The following is a 26,621-nucleotide window of genomic DNA, read 5'->3' on the forward strand; positions in this document are numbered from 1 at the left end:
TTAGCTACTCAAATTTTACTGTATGGTTTTCTCTTTGTTGTATCAAAATAACACACGTTATTTCTACTGAATAAAACACACATGAAGTAGAAAACAATTTGTAACTGTTACAGCTACTGCATTTGTCCAGAATCACATTGCAGATGTGGCAAATTAGACCTGTTTTAAATTAATCCTTCATAGACCTTTTACGCTTCATAACAATACACAAAAATATTAATATTGCCTAGAGCTCTTCCTAAATTAGATATTATTACCCAGCCATGAAGAAGAAATTAAGATGAATGAAGTTTAAAAGTTTAATAAAATGGAACATGCATCTCAAAGAGCATTAATCCATGCCATCCTTTAGTCCTTCCTATGGTAAAATGTGAAAAATGTTCTATATGACAGTATTTGTATTTGTGTCTTCATAGATTGCAACACCAACAGAGTATATTTCAATTCTTTTCAACATAGTAACCTATGCCATGTCTCTTATCAAAGTACTCTTCAAGAGTTCTAATTTTTTACTTTATAACTCCAGTTTGCTTTTTCTATTTTATTTTTTTTTGAGTATTGAACCAACACATGTGCAAATGTGCTAAAAAGTATGATGTATTTCTACTTTTGGGAAGTTATCCTAGCTACTTTTCACCTAAATAATTTTTACCTAATCATTTTATTAATGTTTCAGATAAACAGTGAAACACTAGAATGAAGCCAGCTATCACAACTTTTGCCACATACTTATTAAGGATTTACTTCTGAATTAAATCTATTAATTAAAAGGAAATTAATGACATAACCATCTAAATAAAACATTCAGCTGAGTTATCTCAGAATGTAACATTACATAAAGGATGAGGAAAGAGATGCTAAGGTGAGTTTAAAAGTTGCATCTGTATGAAACAATGAAAGAAAATGTATTTTTCATCCCAATTTAATTATAAATTTCTACTGTGACTGAACACTTATTGTTGACAATATGATTCCTTTTATTTTATTAAACAGAAAGAGATCAACTTTCAATTTAAAGTGTAAATATTTTACCTTTTTTTCTTTAAAAAGCATGCATATTTATAATTATACTTCCAGTACAATTTTTTCTTACAATTAAATCACTGGATTTTGCTCACATACGATGAACTATTTCTAATAAAGATTATTTGAAATATTTTATTTCAGTCATATCACTGTAGTATGGTAAGACAGAAGTGTAACTTTCATAGTGTTGCTTCTGAAAAAAATATTTAATACAAAGAATCTAATGCCTTGCTACCACCTTCATAACTGAAAATGAAGAAAAAAGACTGTCCGCAATCCAAGATTAGTTTAAGATGTTATAACCCTATAAACTTTTAAATAGAATATATGAGTGCTGCCTCTGATTTTTTAAATTTAATTATATTTTTGAGATCTGCATTCACTGCAATCATGTGGTAATGAAAATAAGAAATTCTTTCCATACAGTGTGTAAAATGCTAAACTGTACTCCTTCTCTTCCAGGGAAAAGAGAGCTGCTTATGAATTATGGTTTAAAGGAAAGTGATAATATGTGTCCCGTAGTTTTATATAAATATACAGATAAACAGAAGCACACAGAATGTCTAGAGAATTATACATATCTACATCTTGCTATTTAAAGCATGTAACGCTAAGATTTGTATTTGAAAGTGGGATTGTTACTAACACACAAACTTGAAGAAATTGAGACAGCCTAGATGTTGAGACATATGAAAATTATATGAGAAAATACATCCTTCTTATAGCCTATTCTTACAGCTTGTATTAACAAAAAGAATAATACTGAGAATTCCAGCAGAGTTCAGAGTGTCCACAGAACTCATCAAATAATGAATACCTTATTTCAAATAGAGGGAATCATGGAACTATTGATAACCTCACCATCAAAACCAAAGTGTTCAGGTTGTTTTTACGCTCTGTATAGTGCTCAAGGGTATGTTTATTCTTGTACGCTTTGCTACAGAACACTGCAATTTTTTAGTAGCGTGCTATGGGAACAATAAATCTGTTTGTACAGACTTTTTTATATATGGTTTAGCATTCAAACTCTAGTGATGGACCAAAGCAGTAGCTCTGATAGAAGTTTAGTGGGTTAGACCTTATTCAAAGACTTGATATGATCAAGTCTTCATCTATCAGAGCTGACTGTAATAGAATTGGTTTAATTTTTTTTATCCATATGAATCCGCACCAATTTTTCAAATACAAAAATCTTACAAATAAGAAGAGGAGGTACAGTCCCTGTCATACAAAGGTTGATAGTCTAAGACCCAGTTAGCAAACACCTTCCTATTTTCTTCACCTTGAAGAAGCTGATACAATAACCATATAATTTCTGGTTTTTTCTTAGTAACTGCACTCACAGGCCATACTGGTGGATTCAGGTATGTTAATATGATACAAATTTTGAAGCCATTTGTTTTAAAATAAAGTATGAAAGTTGGGGTACCTTGGCAGTATCTTCTATTGTATAGCAGGATAACTAGTAGCTAGTATAACCAAGACAGGACAGTTATGCAAACTTTCAAAATCTCAATGAGATGAAAAATAATCCGCTAATTCAGTCTTCCTGTGACAAACAAATTTAAAAGCATTCCACTGTTATATACACCAACATAAGAACAGATCTGAAATAAAGCCTTGAAGTCTTCACATGCTACAAAATAACAAAAAGGACTGCATGAATTGAAAAGTAACAGTAAATTTATGTTCCAAGTATTGCTAAAAAAATTATACAATTGCCTCTGTTCTGCCAGTAACACTTGAGACAGTCCAGCTATTGACCTTAACAGTCCTGCTTTTGGACTTAACAATCACTTTATTTTCTTTAATAATCTAAATGTGGAAGTCAAAAGTCCATCATCACCACTATGAATTAATTTACACGTCAATCCAATTTCAACCCTTTACTGCCAAAACTTTGAAGTACATCTTTAAAGGCAAAAAGCTAATCCTCAACTTGGAATGCAATGTCCATCAAGAGTCTGAACTCCTATTTCCTGTGGATTTCAGAATAGGAAAAAGAGCATCCAATTGAATGAAGTAAGCATAGAGAATGGAAATAAAATCCTTCATTTCAAACACTGACTGCTCCTTTTAACAAATTATTTATTATGTTTCAGGTTAATGTTATTTTCAAATCTGCAGGATTAAACTGTTTCTTTGAGGGGCTTTGCAGTGTTGGAATTAAGCATTAGCAGCCTTCCTACCCACGAAACTGAAAGACAAGAAACTGACAGTTTATGCTGGAATAAGCCTAAGGACTGAGTGGGATGTTGGGATGTTGCTTATATGTCTCTCCATGTGAAAATCTATCCAGCAAAAGATGAACAAAAATAAGATACACAAGGTCTTCATAGTAGCTTAACTGTTAGACTGTTCAGGGTGGATAGGAACCAAACACCTCAATCACATCTGCAATGATTTATTACATATGGAAGAGCAGCACTGAAACAGTCTTAAGAGGAACTACCCCAAACTAGATAACAGTTTACATTTCCAGTTCCTCAAGTTATTTAATTCCAGGACCTTACGTTCTTTCTCTTTCTCTTCATAGCATATTTTCCTCCAAACTTTGGATTTTTAGAGTTGACATTTTCTAAATCATAAAGGTTATTCTTGTATGTAAAAACCAAGTAAACACCGTTATTAGATTTAAGAAGTTCCAATAAGGCCAATGGAAAAAAAAGTTTACTCTCAACACAACCATCAGTCTCTCAAACAAACAGAAGCATCAATAGCTTTCTTCACCTAATCACTGTAGCCAGATTGATTTTTTAGAAAGGTGACTATTATGTATGTGCAAGTACCATGACCTTTCAGATTTTATCAACAATATTCTTCATGTAAATTGATCCATCTTACACCCTGGACCCAGGGATGCAGAACTGCCAAACACATTCACTTCCACTTAGTTAGCTGGAAATATAACTTCTTGTGAAAAAGCAGCTTCTTCAGTCATGGTATATGGCTTCTGTATGTCATGTGATGAGATGTAAACGTCTAAGACAATTCTGAATTGCAGATACCTTTACACCTAGTAATCATAAAACTACAAGAGTGTGAATGCAGAGTAACCGAGTTAAACTTAATCAGTTCTAGGCCATTAAACGTGGTAAAAGGTATTTCCACTCAACTATACAGGAGTCCATTATAGTAATTTCTATTTGAAGGTCAGCAATTACCATTGTTGACCTTCAACAGGACATAAAAGTTGCTAATCGATGAATTTATCAGACCAACAAACAATCACAAAACAATATTAAAAACCAGATCATATTTAATCAGTCTGAAGACAAAAGGAACTTAAAATTTTGGTGAATTAGATTAGACTGGGTAGAACCTTTCCCTGTTCTACTGCTTTGCAGCATCTCAGCCATGCCCTAATGCTCATGCAGTCATTTAATACTGAGTGAGGAACATCAGGGCTCTAAGGGCATCCTACCTGTCCTGAGATTTCTCTTCCTGATCTCAGGGCCAATTTAGAGATAGCGTAGAGCTGTGCCCTGCTCCCCTTTTAGAAAGAACCTTAAGTAAACCTCTTCCAGATAACTCTGTTGGAAACCAAAAGCAAGGGCTGCTCCTCCTTGTCTTGGCAGCTCTCCCATGAGCCTTGCCTGAGCTCCAGCCTCAGCTGCATCAGAGTCCCTATGGACTGCTTGATGATCTGGACTTTCAGGTGACCCTGGATGCCACCAACAGACATACTCTGCTTTGCTTCCTCAGGTGCTGTGGGACTGCATAAGGTCTCTGCCTCTCCTGGCCTTGGTCCTGTGCTCAGCTCCTGGCTCGTCTTCCCTTAGGGAATGGGCGCCCCTCTGACATATTGGGGTAGAGGTCAACATACTGATTTTGACACATATCAAAATTACGGTAGTACAACGTAAGAGGAATTCTGGATTCCAAATACTTATAGCTACAACATATCTATACAGCACTGGACAAAAAAACAGTCTCCGTGGACTAATCACCTGCTGAGTTAGGAAAACCTCTTGCAAACACTACAATAACAGAAAAATATTTCCTAGACAGCTGTCAGAAAGGTTTCTACAACCTTGCTCAGGCAGGGTATGCAACAGTGTGTTAAATATAGTACACTATTTGGTACTAAAGAAATTAAATCTTCTTCCAACATGGTTGCCACTCATTTGTATTGCACATTTGGTAATATGAAAACAAATCTCCTTGTAAGATGCAGGGCTTGAAGTAAGTAACCAATGTCACCTATCTGAAAGAAGCACAGGAAAAAGATGCAAAAAGGAAAGTGAAAGCAAAATGGGATGAATTAGTTGAGTGAGAAGATTTGTGTAACACAAGTTCAGAGATATACAATACAGCCCCATACAATCACCCCAAATATGCCAATTAGAAACTGGATAAACCAGCACTTATCTTCGTATCTAAGGGTTCCTGCTAAATTACTTGGTTGGTATTTCTCACTGTAGAGAAAAGGAAAAATAGTGAGATTATTTATTTTCCTTTGCAATTATGGTATCTGACAACACAGATTAAGAATGTCTTGAAATTGTTTTTTTAACATCTACACTTATCAACTATAATTAAACAAAGAGACTAGAAATAGTAAATAACCTTCACTTACAAAAAAAAAAAAAAATAATTTCTTCCACAATGTTTCTGCATTAAGAAGGACAGATGTAGGGTACAACATTGTCTTTTAAGAAACCACCTTTATCATCATCAAGTATTAAAAAAAATTCTGGACAAAGCATCTTAAAAAAAAGAACAAACAAACAAACAAAAGGATTTTAACTTCAGATAGACAAATAACTTTGGTTATCTTACACCAACTATTACTTTTCTTCCTCACAAATTTTCTGAAACAGGGAAAGACAGAGGGGTCAATATCCCCAAATTGAGAAAAGCAAAGCATACAGGAAGTGACGGGGTCAGACAAGAGGCGTTCAGCTCTATAAATCAATATTTATGCCATTTGGGCACTATCTGGCTCCAATGTACACAAATGACAAGAGCTGTTTTTAAGCAATTTATTGACAAAATGACTTTAATAACAAAATAAAAGCTGTTATTTCTGTTATCTCCTTTGACACAAGACTTAATTTTTTACGCCAGTCTTAAGCCTTGGGGTGTTGTGGTTTGTTCTTTTTAAAATAAGGATTCCATGAAGAAATACATCGTCTGAAAAACACGGAAATAAAAATGGTAGTATAATGAAAGGACAATACTCTGTAACTAACAGTTTAACCAGAATTACTGGTGACTCCAGCACCAACTCAAATGAGCACAAAAGGCAAGTGTTGGACCAAAATCAAACTGCTTTCAGTTAGATTACTTTTTCAACATACTGAGATAAATAAACAAAAAATAAAAAAAAAAAATTAAAAAAATGAATGCGTAATGTTATGAGGCTTTACGCGGAGACATGTCTGCTACACAAACTTGGCTAAAAGGGTTAGTGAGGGCAGTTCAGGGAGAAACGAGCCCATGGTCTCCTCATTGAAGATAATAACCGAAGATAACTGTCCTGAAAGTATTGAGGTACACATAGCACAGCAAAACGAAGCAAAAGATATTCCAAGCATTTACTGCTGTCTGTTTAAAGAACTGAAATTTCCAAAGTTTATAAGAAATACCACAAAATACTGTTCATATCCATGAGTACGCATTTTTAAGAGGGATACTGCTGAAGAACAATCCTTTTCTCTCTTTTTCCAAGGCTGTTACAAGGTGCCCAAAACTGAAGGCTGAATTAGCCTCTCATTGCTTTTTTGATTTATTTTATTTTTCTTAAAAGGAATTTGTCAATAAGTGAGTTTGAAAGTCTGCCACTTCAAAGAAGTCACAAGTCAGATGTTTATCAGAAGAACTCATTTCAAATATTCGGCAAATGTAAGAAGTACCTTGCCAACTAAGACAAGCTTACAGATATTCCGCATAGGGCCAAAGTTTTAACGTAACTGAAAAGATTAATCACTGAAACTGTCAGATTTGACAGGCTGAATTTAAAGCAATGAAACTTGAACTGAGCATCAACACATTTTTATACATACATCCCTTTACCAACTGACAACTTAATCATGAGACAAAAAAAGGAGAAAATTCCTGATCTTCTCTCAACAGGATTAATATAAAGAACATATTTCAGGAATGAATAAAATAGTGTGTGTGTGGGGGGGGAAGAATCAAGAAGATCTGAATTTTATTTTTATCACAGATTTTGGGAAATAGCCTGAAAACACATTCAAGTCTAAGAATAGGGCAGAAAAAAGTTAAACCAATTTCTTATACGTATATCCTGGGGTGGGGTCTACTGTATTTATGTCATAAAGGGAACTATATAAACTTCTGTATCACATGATATATTATAACTAGCTGTTTACAAAGGGGAGAAACAGAAAAGATCTTAAAATCTTGCAGTCTTTTTGTAAAGTTATAGTAAGGCAGGCTGAATAGGATATGAGGAACAACTTGCATAAGTTATAAAAACTATTATTAATCCTTTTTCTAACAAATCAACAGAAAGAAACCTGATGGTCTGTTGGCCATTACACAACAATACAAAAAAATGAAGGAAACGAGAGCTATTTGAATTTCCTCTATATTTGTATAAGAGAAGCACGGAAATAATCCTTTGCCCATACTTTATATAGGGACTATATCACACGATCTGTCTCAAATTGAACATTCTCATGAAACAAATAGAGAAAAAGGATAATTAAAAATCCCTGGGACCAGATACCAGTCATTAAAGGATTCAGAAGGCCTAGAAAACAGCTAACATGAAAACGATTTTTAAAATGCTACAAGAGGGGATCAAAAAAAAAGAAAGACTTAATGCCTGTAACACAAAATCTGACACTCTTAATTACAAATAACATGACACATGGACAAATATTATATATTGAAGAAGAATCAAAACAATTTTTGTGCAAGAAAACTTAGGTCTTACAAATCTATTTCAGTTTTCTGAATGAGTCAATGAATCGACTCTGCTGGGTCAGAGGTCTAGGCAGGCCTTCAAAAGGCACCTAACAAAGGCCTTCCACAATCATTCTTATAGAAACTTAGCTGTCTTAGAAAAAGAAAAGGCCCTTACATGCTGGAACACCTAGTTATTAAATCAGGAAAAAATAAGGGGGAAGGGACAAGAAGAGAGCTATCCTGGCTTGGGGTGGAGCAGAGCCAACTTTCTGTTCAGTGAGAAGCTCTTCCTCTTACTTGCTGCTGTGGCAACCAGGGTCACCTGACTTGGGTGTTTACCCCGTGGAGGGGTTGCACCTCTGTGTGTGTGTGTGTGTGTGTGTGTGTGTGTGTGTGTGTGTGGCGGGGGGGGGGGGGGGGGGGGCCGGGGGGGGGGGTGTGTGTGACCCAAGCTGACCAATAGGCTATTCCATCCCATCTGCCCTGCTTGGTATAAAAGCCGAGGGATCAAAGGGGTCAGGTTGGCTATTCTTCAGTGGTTTGGCTTTTTCAATGGATCTCTCTGTCTTCAGTGACCCTTGTCTGAGGAGGAACCTGTCCCTTCATCTGCCTTTGATTCTGATCTGGGTGTTCTTGAAGCTGGACCCGGAATCCAGTTCCTATTTATCACTGAGTCCAGATTAGAACTTCCCCAGTGCCTGACAGTGACATCTCCATAGGCAACTGGTATGGTTTTGTGTATATATTTATATATATTGTGTCTATTTTATTATATCACTTTTTATGTTATTGTTAGTATTTAAAGTAGTCTAGGTTTTTTCCTAGACTCATAACTCTATTTCTCTTCTTCCTCTCCTTGAAGAAAGATGTAGGGGAGAGCATCTGTTGTCTTGTCATTGGCCAAACTGGCCCAAACCATAAGAAGAAGAATAATAAATTACCAGTTTCCATGCTGTAGGAAGATCATATCAGTAAACACACAAAGGTAACCATGGTTGGCTTTTGCCACAGAAAAGAAACCCATTGGAATTATTTAGGAAGATAGGTAAGTACAAACATAAACAAAGGAGATTAAAAGTAGTAAAGGCCTTCAGTACTTAGTGATGAAAAGAGGAAAAATGCAAAGTAAGGAAAATCAAAACACAGTTCTGATTGTGATGGCAGTGCACTTCTGTGTTTACTATTATCACTCTGATATCAATCTGATCTTTGACCTTCAGCTGCTTCTTGTCAGGAAGAATTAAATGTTTTTGAATCTGGAAACAATTTGGCGAGGAAAGTACAGAGTGCTGAGTGTTGATCCATGACAGTTTGTAATCCAGTATTTTTTGTTTCCTTGCCATTATTAAACATCAGCACAATTTGCCAGAGGAAATAAACTTACCTATAAAAACTATTTTTATTTGTTTTTAGCTCTACACTTTAGTAGGTTTTCTAAGAAATTGAAAAGAGCATTTCACCAGAAAAAAAATAGCATATAAAACCAACTGTATCTCAAGTGGTAATTCTGGAAAAAAAAAATACTGCATTTTAAAAATCTGCTAAGGGAGCAAATTGTGCAGCTGATACTGCTTTACTATCACAACAACCAGCCCCAGAGCTTTGCATTGAAACAAAGGTAATTCTCCATTGTATGAACAGTGCTAGCTGAAGTATCAAAGTGTTTAACAATACCATAATTATGTCTTCTCTCAAGTTTTGTTGTGATGAAGAGTGAAAAATATATTAAAAAAAACTCAGTCTGAGAGATCTGTCACTCAAAACCAGGAATGAAACTCATGGCAATTAGTATAAGCCCTTACTGTTCAAACTTCTTTCACATCATTGAGGCAAAGTCTTCTGTACTGTGGTGCTGCCTTGAAACACCTCTGTGTTAGGGATAATAGAGGATGGTCCGAGTGAGACACGACAGAAAATTACTAGTTGAACCAAACCCAGTATATGTGCAGAGAAAAAGGACCTCAGTACTGTTGCTGCAAAAACTATGTGTGTATCCATGAGAGCCTGACCTTCGAAGAAGACGATAACAAGAAGGGAGTACAACAGTGTAGTCAGGTATCAGACAGCCGCTGGCGGCAAAGCTGGATCATGAGTCTGGTGAGGCTCGCTGCGGGCACTGGCCACGCGTGCAGCGACTCTGGCCTGTACTTTTCCACTCAATCCGATGCGGGATATAAGGGGGCTGTCTTGGGCTGGAGCCGGAAAGAGAGACAGGAGCGCATTTTGAAGATACAGGGGACACCCTGAACACGCTGTGTCCTGCCTTCCTCTGCTGTACCGATGCAGCTCCTCGTTATCCTGCTGCTCAGTGGTGCTACTACGGTCTATGGGATTGGTAAGACTCTCTTAAGTAACTTTTGGAACATTTGGGAACTGCTTAGCAAGGCTTTGCAATAAAGCAGAGTTAACCTTTTCTTTTCCTTTGTGTGCGCTCCGGTTTGTACGTTGGAATCTTTAAAAAAGAACTGGTTACAACCTCTGGCAATTCACATGCATTCAGATAGCCTATAGACAGCTCACTATCTACTGTGATCACTGTTGATAAGGAATGAGTTTGCATCTCCTTTTGTATTTGGCTGTGTTCAAACCAGTAAATCAGCACAGCAGAAGTCAGTAAGAAGACTATGGTAGCAGGTGCTGAGGCTGATGCACAAATAACAGAGCCTAAGTTTTGCCTGCTCCTATAGCCCTTAATCCACCTGTGGTATGAGGCCGTCCCAAGAACTGTCATTGGTCCAGCCCTATCCACTCACTTAGGTCTTGGAGCAAGGACTGTGAATGTCTGAAGCAGAGCTTCCCACATAGTTTCCTTCAGAAGGAAATAAGTGTGCACAAAATCACTCTGAGCTAAAGCAGTACCAATTCAAGGGGAGCTGATAAGGGGATCTGCCTTAAAGCCACATTACTTTGAACCACAGTGTTAAGGTATGTTAATGCAGCTGCCACATTTGTCACCTTATCTCATTCCACTTATTTTTCTCAACCACTTCTCAAATTTTATTTCACAACTGTACTTGAAAATACTGTTCTAGTTAACAATTTGTGATGTTTCTGTGGAGCTTAGAATAATAAGCCTATCTCTATCTCTTGTTAAAAGTGTTCTACTGTGGTGGGTTAAGCTTGGCTGGCTGCCAGGTGCTCACCAAGCTGCTCTCACTCCCACACCTCAGCAGGACAGGAGGAGAAAATAAGATGAGAAACCTCATGGTCAAAATAAAGGCAGCTGAATGAAAAAAAAAAAAAAAAAAAAAAAAAAAAAAAAAAAAAAAACAAAACAAGAAGAATAAATGAGGTATGAACAGTCTTTTTAGCTGCCTGTATTGAATATTTTATATTTTTCTTAGAAAAAGAGAAAAGCATTTAATACTTCAGTTGCCAAAACTGTAACTGAGATTTTGCTTTCATAAAAAAAATGTAATATATGTGCTTCATATACCATATAAAATTTGCATTACTAAGATGTGATCTGATCCAATAGCTTCTCATCCAAAGGTTCTGCATGTAAGTAGTGGTAATCCTTTAAAACACAGCAGAAACAGAAGTCTGATATATACATCAATTTTTAAAATCCAGTCTGTTCCTAACTAGCGATGAAAAATAGCTGGTAATATTTTTCCCTGAATCATGAAGAAACAGAATCTTATGATGCTGCAAGTTTAAAAACTGTGGTATTTGCAGTTTCCTTTCTTGAGAATCAAATATGTAGCCATTATTTCCATGAATTTACAGTATTTTTTTCCCTTCAGTTAATACACCTAATGCTTCAATCACTTCGAAATCTCTGTCATACAGTTGCACACCAAGACAGATCACAGTGTACATACTTTGGTAGTTGTTTGAAACTGTTGCTTAATCTATTGAGAAAGGAAGAAAAAGATACTATCTTGATAATAAATCTGAAAGTGGGTACAAGCATGTTATAATATCTTTCTTAGAGATGTACAGAAACAGAGGACTTATGTTTTGAATTTTTTGTCAATTTGATTTTTCTACATCTTTTTCCTGGTTTGAGGTAAAACAGAACCAGTTTTCTTTTCAGTAATTTACCACGACAATCTTAAAAAAGGAATGATTGAACCTTGATTTCTTATTCAACCAAAAAAATAGATTTAGGGAGCACTAATTTAGTCTCAGAGCCTTTACTGGTGTTTTTTTGGTTAAAGTTAGGAAGCATGTCATTCACATTGTAACTATTCCCATATCAAAATTTTGTATCCATAAAAATTAGATTTAAACAATGATACTGCAGAATTACAAAGACTTTATAACTACAGCAGGGTAACTAGTTGCTGCCATGTGAGAAAACCATCATCAAATATCTCATTTTCTAATTAGGAGGAAGAAATACCTCTTTCACATCTTTTGTCTAAGGAAAAGGAGGTGGCGGATATTGTCCCTCTATTTTAAAAATACAAAGAAAACAAATCTCATTGAAGTTGCTGTTATAAAAATTATTTTTTTGCCTATGAGATGTGAGGAACACACACACATCTGACATTGCTGTGGGAAGACCTTGGCTGAATTCCAGATGCCCACCCAGCTGCTCTCTCACCTGCTCTCCTGTACAGCATAAGGGGAGAAAATAAGATGGCTCATGGCTTGAGCTAAATTACCCTCACAAGAAAAATAGACTTGACTTAAGGAAAAATCAGATTTATTGCCAATTAAAAATATAGCAGGATGGGGAGAAACAAAGATGGAAATAAAAATGCCTTCCTTCCCTCTCACCATTCTTCCAGGCTCAACTTCACTCCGGATGACTCTACCTCCTCCCTCTATGCACAGATGGGGAGTGGTGGTTATGGGGGAGTCCATAAAGAGCTCCTCTTTGCTTCTCCTTCCTCCTCACACTGTTCCCCTCCTCCAGTGGTGTTGTCCATCATTCCAGATTTAAAATCTATGGATTTTTTTCCTAACAACATTATAACCTTATCTTATTAAAGGTGGGAATTGAACTTTTAAAAAAAAAAAAAATTAGTTTGTGCATCCACAAACTCCTCAATTCAGCATTTTTTACTTAGATTCTGTACAACTGCATGACAAAACATATTCAATTAATCAAATATTTAATATACTATTTACCATAATAATTAGAGATAATATAAAAGAACAGTTATTATTCCCCACAATTAATTTATAGGTTTGTGTCAAGGTCGTATTCACAGATGAAATTTGTTTTGTTTGGTTTTTTTTTGTTTGTTTTTTTTATCCCTTCCTAGATGAACAAGTTAGATCCATTTAATATTTGTTGCCATGCTATTTGTCAAATAATACAGCTATTAATTTAAATGGTATTCTCCATTCCAAGAAGTACAATCGATAAAACCACATAGTAACAATGTCTGATCTCAATTGTTTCATCAATTCTGCTCGTGTTGTACAACAGAAGTAAATCTTTCAAAAACTGCATCTGGAAACATTTTAAACCAACATACTGCCAACTAAGAATAATATTAAGGACTTGCATTTTGTGCAAAACACAGTTAATATTAACTTTTGTGTTCAGAACTTCAATCTGCATGATTTACTACCATATGTGGCAAGACATTGCCCAAAGTCTATATTCTGTGGAGGTATAGATATTAAAGAGAAAGATAATTATGTATCAACATGAAATCATTTAGACAAGATCCTAAGTACTTCATTTCTGTATTTTGATACCATGTTTAATCTTACTAAAACTGTTATTCAATAAATATTGCCATTGTTTGTTTATACCCTTTAAAAGTATGAATCAGACATAAGTCAATTAATAGCACTGTATATTGTTCTAAACAACTACAATGGATCTCCCAAATCATCTCACAAATATGGGTTTTGGAGAAGCTGGGTTGTTAGGCAACTGTGTTTTGCTCTGGAATTCATTCCATAATACATTACCCATATCCCTTGTGTTACTTTCTAAATAAAGCCCCAATCATTCAGATTAAGATGCACAAAGATCTTTAGACAGCTGTGGTTTCAATCTTGCATATGATCCCCTTTGCTAACCTAAACATCTAACCATTACTGATATTTTACAGAAATCATCCTTCTCTACTCTTCTAATGCTGCATATAATATGTTATTTTATTTGAATTCAAGCTACCATCCCAGAATAAAACACTCCTGAATCTGAAGTGAAGGCCATTCTTTTCAGGTAATTGATAGTATCAGGGTAAATTAGATAGAGACGGTCTCAGAAATTAGAAAGGTTCAACAGTGACATTAGAATGTCTCCACAGGAATAGACAGGTTCCATCTAAGATATAAATTGAGTTAGCTTGGAATTCTTGAAAAAGCCACTATCTTTCTCCTTCCTTAACTCCTGTTTCTCATTTAATGGCAGCAGCAAGGTTAAATAATATGCTAAATAACTCTGCAAACCACTGTCTTCTCCACATATGGCTGGCCAGGTCTCCAATGCCATGGCTGATTTGGAGATGAACTAATTGCTGCAGTAATTTTTCTCATAAGGTTGTTTTTACCTTAATGAGTTTTTGCTGCTGTGAATAGAGTTCATTGTGACATTAAGGGTTCACCACAGTCCTTCTTTCCTCTAATGCTGTTGACCTTTTATTTTATTCATGTTGCCAATGGGTGTTTGGTGTCACAGAAGACTGTTTAGGGTGGTACCATTTGCTCTGCCTGCAGCCAGAGTCCAGGAGCCCTGGACACAGTGAGTAAGTATACAAGGATACTATGTCAGGCACTGGCAAGGAGTCCTGGCTGGAAATGCTGCTGCAGGCTACTAGACTGCTCAGCCTTGGTGGTGATGCACCACAGGGCATAGTTCCAAGCCCAAAATGGAGAAGCTACTCCTGGCACAGCAGAAGCCTCAATTCACAGCTCTGGAGGGAAGATGCTCCCATCAAGGTTATGCTATTTTTGCCCTGATGCTGGGGCAGGCAGGGGCAATATCCTTGCCTGTAGATGGCATGCTCCAATCAGGAAGTTCTGTCACCAAGCTGAAGGAAGGAGCCAACAGGAACCTTGTGAAATTCACCAAAGTCCTACACCTGAGAAGGAAGAGTCCCTTGCAAAAACAGAGTTGTGATGTTGTTTCCAAAGTAGCTGTTGCTTGGCGACTGGCTGGGCATCGGTCTGCTGGTAGTATGTGGTTTCTTTTGCATCACCTCTTTTTCTTTTCCTCCTCTCCCCCCCTCCCCTTCACTTATTAAACTGTCTTTACCTCAACCCACAAGTTTTTTCTCCATTTTGTCAATTTTGCCCTTCCAGTTCTCTCCCCCATCCTGCTGCTGGGGAATGAATGAGGACTGAGTGGGAGTTTACCTGCCAGCTGGGGTTAACCCATCACAGACATGCTGCCCAGAGAGATTGTGCAGTCCTGGATATTTCTGAGACCCTGCTGGACAAAGCCTTCATCAACATGGTCTGACCTCAGAGCTGACCTTGCTTTGAGCAGGAGGCTGGATCTCCTGAGGTCCATTCCAGCCTGTTTTCTTCTGTAATACCATGTTTTGCAGTTCTTGTGAAGCCGAGATAGAAAGAGCTGCAAACAAATCAGTTCCCACGCTAGTCTTTGGATGTTCCTAATCCACCAGATGATGGATCACATAGTTTCAGCTGACACTAAAATAAAATTTTTAATTTTCTCTTTTAAGCTGATGATCAATAGTTTTGAAAACAATTTTATCCTAAAATCATCAGCTATGAAAAGGCTGACATTGCAGGGACATTCACTTTTATGACAAGGAAACTGAGATCCATTTCTGCCTTTTGACTTTGATAAAAAGTTGTGGTTGTGTGAGTTAGAGGTGTGATCTAACAGACAGAATTGATCGCAGATGTCTAATATTCTATGCAAGTAACATTTTAAAAAACAAACAAACAATCCAACACACCAATATAAATAAAAGATATTTTAAGTACAGTAACATGCCTTAGCAGAGGAGCATCTTTCTGGCCACATTTCTAACCTCAAATTACTCGCATTACAAAGAAATCATGAAAATGCTGATATGATATGGTATGATATGATGTGATATAAAATAAATGCTAGTAAAGGAAAATCAAAAGCAGGTGTTTGTTATGTAAGATATTTTATAAAGGTGAGCTATATGTGTGAATTGCAATTTGCTATTCCTAAGCCATCACAGAAATATAGAAAAATCATATCATCACATTTAAAAGCAGACATCAAGTACAGAACCTCTCAATCTTTTGCAGGATAAATTACCTCTTGTAACTATACCCCAAATCTGGTCCCAGTTACTCAGACTTCTATTATTCAACATTAAATGCACATGAATGACAGTAAATTGTTTCTTATTTAAGCAAATAAAAACGTTACTGTTTATCACTGCCCAACTTGTAACATCAAGTAGGTACATTTACTGATTGGTTGGATTGTTTTTTTTCTTTTGTTTTCTCTTACACAGCTTTCAGAGTCTCAGTGGAAGTGGGAGCCTTCTGGATTACTACTTAATTATTGCCATAGAAAACCATAAAGTAAAGGAAATACCCACAGCTAAAGGTCTCTGAATAATTTATCACATCAATTTTAGCAGTACAATAAGGTTTAGAAGTGAATAGATCTTTAGAGGAATAAAAAATAAGAAATAAAGCTCTTCCTTCAGTTCTCTCTTCCCTAAGAAAGAAGTCAATAGTCAGCAAGACAGAAATGATTTCTCACAGCTTTTTTTTGGTTGACCTTCATCAGGACTCTGTAGCTACCAAAGCTTACTTAATCTCTTCTGTTCCTTCCAGTCTTCATTTTTGCTCCCAGTCTTGTCAGACTTGTCATTTCCTCCTGCTCCTTTTAAAAATGAAAAGATACTTCTTTCTGTTTCCATACCCTACAGAAATTCAAAGTCACTGATTTCTAACTGTCCAGGTCTGAGGAGCAGACAAGGCTGCTCTGTCTTGCACAAACCTTGTTTTGGGGACACATTTTGACATTTTGAAATAGTAATTTTTGGGGGGAATGCTCCCCAAGTAATCAAACTAAGCAATGCACATACCTTATTTTTAACCAGCAGCTTACTTTGTGCATTTTGGTGATCACAGCTCGATTTAGTTAGTGTTGCTTTGTTTTTCGTCTCCAGAAGTCCCTGAATTTCTTTTACCTGCAACTCCAATCTTCTGTTCTCTCCTTCCAAAGTTTGCTTTTCTGCTTCAAGTATCTCTCTCTTTCCCCATTCAGAGGCATTCTCAAACTGCACTCGTTCCTGCTGGGAAGGGTTGGGTTGGGAGGAAGATTAAATGAAAGAGAGAAAAAAGAAAGAGGAATAAAATAGTTATAAACCCCTGTTCTTTATCTGGCCTTATGGCCTCAACTCAGAGTAAGGTGGGCATCTTAGGAATCAGTCCAAGATATAAGTTTTCCATGTTTCATAAAGTTAAGTACTTGAATTTGAAAAGAAAAAACCCAGAAGAATAAATTTTTCATTATTTGTACTTCTAGAAAAGTAAAGCACCAGCAAATGGTTTAATATAGTAACACGTAACCAAATCTTACTCCTTTCCCTGCTATTTATGGAACAATAGTATTAAAAAATATTAATAAAAGAATTTGGTTTAAGTAACAGTGAGATTGATTTTGGTCTGACAGTGTCAAAGTTCACTTTTTATTTACCAAAAGATGAAAAATCAGCACTTTTTTAGTTCTAGTCTGTTTACACCTTAGAAGGACTATAATGAATATTCATTAAACTGAAGGAGTTCTAAAGTATCTCTTCAGTACTAGAAACCTGTATCCTAATAACTCGAGGAAGGATTTTTAAGTTTTCACACTACTGTCTTTCTTGAGGTCACACTTAATAGTCTTAAGGGAAATAGTAACATTTATGGCCAATGCTGCAACCTTAATTTAGGGTAACCAAGCTTTCTGAATTAATTTATCTAATGCACATATAAAAGGAATTAAATACATCAACAAAAAGCCATGTTACTAAGTCATATAAAATAATTATTTACTCTTCCATTACAATTAGGCAGAAATTTTGTCAAGAATGTGTGAAACATTCCTCAGATTTCAAAAGAAAAAAATGCTTAAATGAATTGATTATACCACAAAACAGGTACTTATCAGGAACTAACAGAATTTTATCAGAAGGTTATTTATGAAATTATTGAAAAGTTGTCGTTATTATTATCTGGTACTTATGAGAAGATTAAAAGAGATTAAGATAGATTAAAAACTGAAAATGAAAGATTCCAGTTCTTTCAACTGAGATGGAAAAAAAAAAAAGAGAAACAATAATACATAAAAGTCAAAATTTTAAGAACTTTACAATTTTCAGTTCTGTGAGAACTGAAATTGATTATTTGGTAACAGTGGAGACTGGCAAGTGCAAGACACTTCTTCATTGAAGAAACAGGTTATCCATGCCAATAAGGATTTAGAAAGAGCCAGAGAGGTGTACTTTTTCAGATATTGGTTACTTTTATTTTAAAATCAATTTCTGCCAAATAATGAAAAGCTACTGAACATGAAGCAAAGATAATGAGGTGTTACATAGAAACAGGTTATCAGAGAAACAAAATTCAGACCCTTTGAATTGCAACAATGTGATTATCCAGATAAATCAAATAGTAAACTTGTCTGTTCCCACCTTATTTCTGAGCAAATAAAAACAATTAGAAACTCTCTGAAGTTACAGAGGCTCATTCAGATTTTCAGAGGAAAGTAGAAATGCTCTTTGAGTCTCTTTAGTAAGGACAAAAATCATATTCAATGGAAAATAGCAAGTGATTGTTTACTAATAATGATAATATTTTTCCAGATATTTCTCTAGCTAGTATTCTATATATGATAAGCTAGAGGATTCCCCAAAAGACTGAGTAAAGTAGGGGGAAAGAATTTATTTTGGCATGGTCTACCCACTTGTGATAGAGTACAATATGTTTACTCCAATGCACAAGACAATATTAGATGCTCATGTGTTCCTAATGTGGTCTTTAAACTCTATCCACTGAATTTCTGTACGAGAATTGGAAATGAAGGGATCACATACCTCTATTTAACACCAAATCTTTTTTCTCTTCCCCCACCCTCCCCACCAAAATGTGAAGCTTTATAGTTGTTCAGATACCATCTACTGGACTACAGTAACAAACCCCATATTTTTTCTGAATAAATATGCAGGCATGATGTCTTACAAGTACCCATGAAAGATCTGAAACGCGAAAAAGCCCTATGTTCTTGCAAAGCATCTGCCAAAAGACAGGACTCAAATTCTAAGCCTGAAAGTTCACCTTTCACAGTGATGACACAAATCAATACCAATTCATTTTTGGCAGACTTATAGTAGAGAGAAATCACAAAGTCATCGAAGGTTGCATTTCAGTCAAGTAATTAAGCACACGATGACTACCAAACCAAGATCTGATGTCAAAGGTAAATTTACTTATCTCTGTGTCTGTAAAATTTCAATTCATTGCACCCAAGATGTCTGCAAGCTTCAATAATGATGAATTTAAATATCTAATATACCATGTACCTAAAGAACTCCATAATAAAGTCAGAAAAAAAAATACTAACTTGTACAAAATCCTGAATAGACAATTTTGTTAAAATTGATTTTATTATAAATTGTTGTCCAGCAAAGTACTAGAACTTGTATTTTCTGAAATACTGATTTTCAGAGTGTTAGTAATTAGGGTTGATTTCTTGTTCATTAGAGTTCTCCCAAACTGTACCTTATGCTTATTCCAAGTAACACTTTTCATATAATGCTCTCATAGGAAGTATTTGCTCTTTTTCCTCTTTGGTAAAGAATGTGCAAAAAAAAAAAAAAGTGAGGTGTCAGATCCCAACTTTCAGATTTCAAGTCAGAACACCAACTTCACAAAGTCATCATATGTAATTTCGTCACTCCTTGCGAAAAAGATCAGCCTTCTCTTGAGTAGGCAGAATTTGTCTCCCACACCTGTGCAATGCATTCCCAATCCCATTAACACCCCAAAATCCCTGTCAGGGCCCTTCCAGCTCCAGGAGCTCAGCTGGCAGCACTCAAGTCCAGCTGCTTGGTGTGAATTTTTGTAAAGAGCTGGAAGAAGAGCCAGCAGAGAGAACTCTCTCTTTGCCTCAGGGCTGCTTTTAATCTGAATATTCCAGATCCCATCCTTGATGGAGCTATATTGCAAATATCTACATATTTGCATTTAAAACAGACAGGAGAAGTTCACATGAATTTAATATAGATTGCAGAAAACAGCTTTTATACCCCTATTTCTTTTTTTTTCTAATGAGGAACACAGCTGTTCCTGAACTGACTAGTCTCATATTTCTGTATGAACTTTTCAACATATATTATCTTTAATAAAATAAAATTAATTATGTTTGAAATAATATATCTTAACTCATTTAGTAGAAAACTGAGATATTGCTATTAAAAAGGCCATGAAAGAGAATTTATTATTCTTTTAAAGTATGAAAATAACTGAAAGTTACCGACCAAGTATTTGTTGGTAACATCTTTGCTAATTAATCTTCCTAAAGTAAAGGATGATGCAAAATTGAGACTTAAAGAATATTATTTTACATTAATTTTTACAAATGTTTATATTAATAGATAATTAATCAGGTCATTGCAGTATTTAAGCAGGATACTTATGTCATGCAGAAAAAAGAGCATGTGTAAAGATACATGTTGATTTTTGCAGAACAAAAATTCAAACAAAGGAAAAATATTTGCTGCTTACAATATTTTTCCAATGACATACATGAAACCAGTTTTACTTATCGATTTGTACTCAGTCATACTTTGAAAATAATTCAAGCAAGTCTTAACTCTTTAAGCAGTAAGCGTACTGCATGTATATGGTGTGAGAAATATTTCCTATGCAAGCTCAGGTACTTGTTCCACGAATTACCTTCACTCTTTTAATTTAATGAGGAACTAAAACATATTAATAGATTAATGGTTGCTCATGATAGAAGCAACAGTATGTTCACTACAAAGGCCTCAGAATACCTGTGAATGTACAGCATTATTACAGCTTTTAGTGTGCATTTGAATCCATATAAAAAGAAAGGTTGTTTGATTACACTCTTTTTTTGAGTTAGAAGTTACAATGTTACATTCTCTTGCTGTTCACCTTGCTTCAAAGATGAAATACAGATATTCACAGCAGTAATGTCCTATTCAAGGATCGCACTACTGTGTTTGTAATTGAAATCTTTCTAACTTCTATGAGTTGTATTTTTACATAAGAGAAGAAGGTCCATTCATATAAAACATATAAACTTTAACGCTTTGGAAAGTTGCTTCTCTATCGTTCATATCATTCTTCCAAAATGAGAAGGGAGGCTAAAGCAAAGCAAAAAATCAGGTCTGGAATTAAGTTAGGAAGAACAAGCAAAATTAAGTATTTAATGATCTTTTTAATGTAATTTTGTGCAAAAAAATCTTGGAGGGTTGTGATCTTTTGGAATGAACCCAAGTCTTCTCAGCCCTCTTTGAGATGTTGTAAGAAGGGCCTTTTTATTACTTGGTGCTTTAGCTTCTGGAAAAGATTAAATGTAATGACTAAAGGCAATGCTAGGTGTTAACTCAGATTTTTGAGAACATATTCCTCTCATTAAAACGAACCAAAAGAAAACCAAAAAAAGCTTCAGGGATCTCTTTCCTTCTAGAAACAAGATTTGGAATGTTGTTCGTTTTTCAATTGAAAAAATTCACCAACCTTATTTTCCAATTATGACCTCGCCTTTAGAGAAACTAACGTTTTCATTTAAAAAAAAAAAAGAGTAGTTACATATACCAATGGGCTCTGTAGGCTCTTTCGTAACTGTACAACTGGAGTTGCTTGTGAGGGACTTATTCCCCCTCACTGAGCTTGAGTGCATCCCGGGATCTTTCAATCTACTCCATGCTACGCAGTTTCAAAAGGCTGAAAATCACCTCGTGCATGGTGCAAGTAACTTGTGCAGACCCGCTTTCCTTTCCGCTATGCAGACACGGAAAACAAGTGTTGTGACACCTAATACAGCAAGATGAGGAGAACAGCTAGAGGAACTTTCCTCAGTAAGGAAGTTGAGACAGACGCTATTGAAAAAGTAACACAGGGCAAACATTCAAAAAGCATTAGCTGTTTTGAACTTACCTAATGAAATTTTTATGTGTATATATGTGTCTATAAATATATACCTGTATGTATATGTGTATACACATAGACACATTCCTGTGTTTTTTTAAAGGGAACCTGGCATTTTAAAAATTTTCTTTCCACCCTTCATTACATGAAAAAAATACGCCCTTTAAATTCATCTGTTGCTTCCTTAAAGTCTACTGTCTCCTTTCACTTTCCAAACAAAAACATTTCACAGGAACAGTAATACTTATTTTTCATTTTTAAATTTATTACTGAAACTTCAATTAAAAGATGCAAATTGATTGAATAGCAGTGATATCTATCTCACATCTACATTGAAAAGAATTTCAGGGTTGGTTTGGGTTTTTTTCCATGTAAAATATAAATTGTCATATGTGTACAGACAATAAGTATTTTAGATGCTCTAGGGTGGAACTACAGATTCTGATTTATAAAGGAATTGAAAGCCTAAGAAACAATTTGGAACGTGTGAAAAAAACTTGAGATGTTTCATTTTCCCTTCAAATGTGTGCAATTTCTCTCCAGAAAATGTCTCCACAAACTTGCACTGAATTTTACTTTTCAATAGAAGCATTGAGTGAAGTCAAGGTACTGTCAGTGAAGTGGATAATTGCTAAGGTGAATGGTGGAAATGAAGTACGGTATACTGACCTTTTGAAATGGGATAATTACGTCTTAGAGTTAACCTACACCATTTTATGACTAACATGAAAGACAGAGCCCTGAGAAAAACAGACAAAGAAAAAGGAACTCCTCTTGGTACAGTTCACTAGTGAGAAAATCTTAATGCTCTAGTTCAGTTTAAGGTAACGTAACAGTGGTTGAGGCTCAAAATGTTCTATTTGAAACATGACTTTTCTCCTTCTTTCTGGTCAAGGGAAGATGGAGTAGGATGGATGCCTACCCATTTTTAATGGGAGTAATGAGAGCAAAAAGAAGGATGACGAAGAAGAAACGTAACAATGAATACGAATTCAGAGGGAAACCAGAAAATTTTCACACACCACTCAGGAGCAAGGGATATTAAGAAAGCAGCAATTTTTGTTTGGTTTTAGGGCAAAGTTTGTTAGCTTCCTATAAAACTTGGGAAAAGGTAGGAAAGTGTACTTAGAGTTATGAACTCCAGCTTTCCAAAGGAAGCATTTAAAATAGAGACGGACAGAACAAAAGCATTATGGTTAAAAGCTGTAGATTTGATCTGACTGACAATGAAAATTATATCAAAAACTGATCTGACTGACAATGATATCAGAAACAAAAAGTGGCAATTCAAGTAGAAATTCTCCCTGCAAAAGGTTTTTCTTTTACAAAACTGGCACTTTTTAAAAACAGCATTTTCTGAGAAATATTCTCCAAACGTCTTAAATAAAAATTTTCCACACAAGATACTTCACATTATATGCAAGGCCTTTTCCACAGCAGAATTTACTGAAAACAGAAGAATTTCTTTTACTTATTTACAAACTGAACCTTACTCAATCACATAAAAACATTACATTCTAAAACTATCTGTCTTCATACTAGTAATCTACAGACAAGCCAAATATGTCCTACAGACTTGTGATCCAAAGAGGCAAGAATTCCTGTTTAAACTAATAAAAAGAAACCTCTGGCAGCCTCACTCAAATACCTGTAAAACATCTGTTTCAGCTTGCATAGATTAAAAATGAAAATTTAAAATCAATATGCTTTTTTTGTGTTTTAAATGGCTGCACAGGGCTTTTTCAGGTTTAAAAGCAGGGTGAATGAATACACATTTTCAAGATTCTTGATATACTCACTATATTGTACATGGAGATCAATTTCAACTGCTATTACACTACAAATTATTCTACAAGTGCAAAGCAAGAGACACACTGAACTGAAAATTTAATAAGCCACAGGTTGATTATGAATTAAGGATCATGTTACTCTCCTTAGAAAGAAAACTTATTGAAATAACTATAAAGCTTCGTAAAGGTATTAGTGAATTTGACTCTTAAAGATCTTTTCCCTGCAGTTACTTACGAAAGTCAGTAGAAGAAAGCTCTTTGTTTCTGAAGAAAATGTTCCTTTTCTCTAACTGAGACAGGAATACTGTCCCTCAAAAAAAGTCACATCCAATGACCTTTTGAAAGCCAGAGCCAAGAATCCAACAGTTGTGCAGTTTTATCAACTATGTCCCAAGTTATTGCATATTGACAAGAATGTGAGGACAGAGAATCTGCCATTTTACTAGCGGTAGCTTTGTTTATTTATAAGATGTCGTCAACTTCTAAAGTACTGAATGTGTTGCAGCTACTAGAAGGAATGGCAAAAGTGCAGTTTCCTTAAATACAGCACCTAGGTAGACTGGATCAAATGAATTAAAAAAAAAGCTCTGCCTGAAGAGTCTACCATCAAGTGGAAGCATCATGTTTTTTCATTAAGAGTGCATTGTGAAACATCGTTACAATTCATAGCATAGTTATAACACTGGGTCTGAAGGTCTTTTAATCAATATTCTAAAAGGAATGGTATCAAACTGTTGAAGATATTCTCTCAGCATAACTGGTAGAAAAAAAAAAAGGTCTGTACTGAAAGATCAGGAAAAACCTAACACAGGCAGAAGCATCTTCAAAGAAACATTATACACAAGCAGAAGAAATTAGTTAGATTGTTGAATCTGATTTTCTGATTTCCCTTTTGGTTTTAGGTCAGAAGCATCTACAAAATATCTTAGATGACAAAGATTTCATCCCACTGCATACCTCTCTTTTGGAAAGGTGTAAGAGGAAGACAGACTTCATGTAAGCAAGATGCCCATGTCCAAGTTGATAGGAAATACTTTTAAGAATCTTCATTACCTGCACTATACCCTTTATTTTGTTTTGGGTTTTTTTTTGTTGTTGTTTGTTTGTTGGTTTTTTTCTTCACAATTTTATTTCATTTGTTTTCAAGTTTCTACTGCTAGAAATCTGTAAGACCTTGGCAACAACTGCAAAAGCTCCTAGGTCTGAAAGGAAACCCATCAGCCTGCCTGCTTCCAAGCCCAGCACTGCTGTGCACAGCTGTGATTTTTGCTGGCAAGCCAAACTATTACTTACCCTGTGTGACACTAGGCAGTTTTGCAATGATTATTTACAGTATATGTGACTGTTTCTAGAATTCTTTTCCTTTTTCATGTAAAAGAAGTAATCAAAGACTACTAGAATCCTTAGCACTCCTTCCACAGGAAAGGGAAGACAAATGTTGGATACCTTTTTATTTGACAAGCACTTCAATATTCAATATGGGACAAAATAAATTTTTTCTGCTTTTTTCCTTATTGTGAGCAAGTCTGCCAAGAACACCATTTAGTCCATCAGAAACTATACTGAAAGTATGATAAATGTTATTGTGCCTGACAATATCTTGAGATGCCAAGCCTTGCAACAAATTGAACTTTTTAATGAATGCTTATATTCATAACAGTGCATGTATCTAAGCACCAACACGGTTAGTAATCAAATATTTCTTCATTCTGGTACTACTCAAATGTATAAGTCTGCTGCAAGCTGATATCATTGCACTATGTTGACATTAAAGAAAAGTTGCTGATAGTGGCATTTATTTTTCTCTTCCCCATCTGCACAGAGAGAAAACTCTTTTGTGTGTATGAATAATTTACCACAAGTGATTTTATGTGGGAATATAAGTTGTCCGTAGATACATAAAAAACTTAAAGGCTGAAAAATTACAAAAATTACAAATAATATATGCAGAGAGGCATAAATAAGTTCAAGAAGAGGAAAACGCTGAGAGTAAGGAGGGGAAAATTACCCTTGATCAACAGATCTTTCTTTCCATGTTGATTCTAGCACTGCTTTTATCAGTTTCTTATAAGTTCAAGTTGATATGGACTATGTATTATATTAACTAAACATTAACTTCTTCGCTGAAAAGCTACAAATAGTGTCCGTCTTAAATAATCCTTAATGCAGCTTTAACAGTATACATTAACATGCATATCAGGACATGGTAGTCCTGATATTTCAGATGTTGTTTGCTGCATTCGTATCTCAAATGTAACATCTGCATGGATTGCAATGTGTCTGATGGAGCCCTACTTAAAACAATGAATTGATATGAAGAATTGCTTAACATCAACCACTTGCTGTTCAGGAGAATCTACTATGCATTCAAGCAAAAAGGTCTTCTGTCAATGACTATCAGAGAGAATTATCCATAATCCCTGTCCAAAAATCTACTTTCACTAATTATCTGAAAATAATTTAAAAAATTCAGAGTACCTACTTTTACCTATCTAAACTGTTGAGGTCAGTAAAAAGAATACCAACACATCATGCACTCATTTTCACTGTAAACCAACCTCTCTACAATGTCCTTTCAAGTAGTTGTAGAGAGTGATGAGGTCTCCCCTCAGCCTCCTCTTCCTCAAACTAAACAGTTCCAGCTCCTTCAATCGCTCCTCATGCGCTTTATCCTGCAGGCCCTTCACCAGCTTTGTTGCCCTCCTCTGCACTCGCTCCAGCACCTCGATATCTCTCTCGCATTGGGGGGCCCAAAACTGGACACGATACTCAAGGTGTGGCCTCACCAGTGTTGAGTACAGGGGAACAATCACCTCCCTCCTTCTGCTGGTCACACTATTTCTAATACAAGCCAGGATGCCATTGGTCCTCTTGGCCACCTGG

At 35.6% G+C, this 26,621-nt stretch overlaps 1 protein-coding gene across 1 annotated transcript in view; it reads right to left on the reverse strand.

The window, feature by feature from the left end:
* Positions 1 to 26,621, reverse strand: part of CCDC102B (coiled-coil domain containing 102B) — a 173,027-nt gene that overhangs the window by 95,382 nt on the left and 51,024 nt on the right. Inside the window, exon 5 of the mRNA XM_063323983.1 lies at positions 16,869 to 17,078. Coding sequence (XP_063180053.1) covers positions 16,869 to 17,078 — 210 coding nt within the window. The remainder of the gene's footprint in view (positions 1 to 16,868; positions 17,079 to 26,621) is intronic.

The sequence above is a fragment of the Chroicocephalus ridibundus genome, chromosome 2, assembly GCF_963924245.1.
Source record: "Chroicocephalus ridibundus chromosome 2, bChrRid1.1, whole genome shotgun sequence".
NCBI lineage: Eukaryota > Metazoa > Chordata > Aves > Charadriiformes > Laridae > Chroicocephalus > Chroicocephalus ridibundus.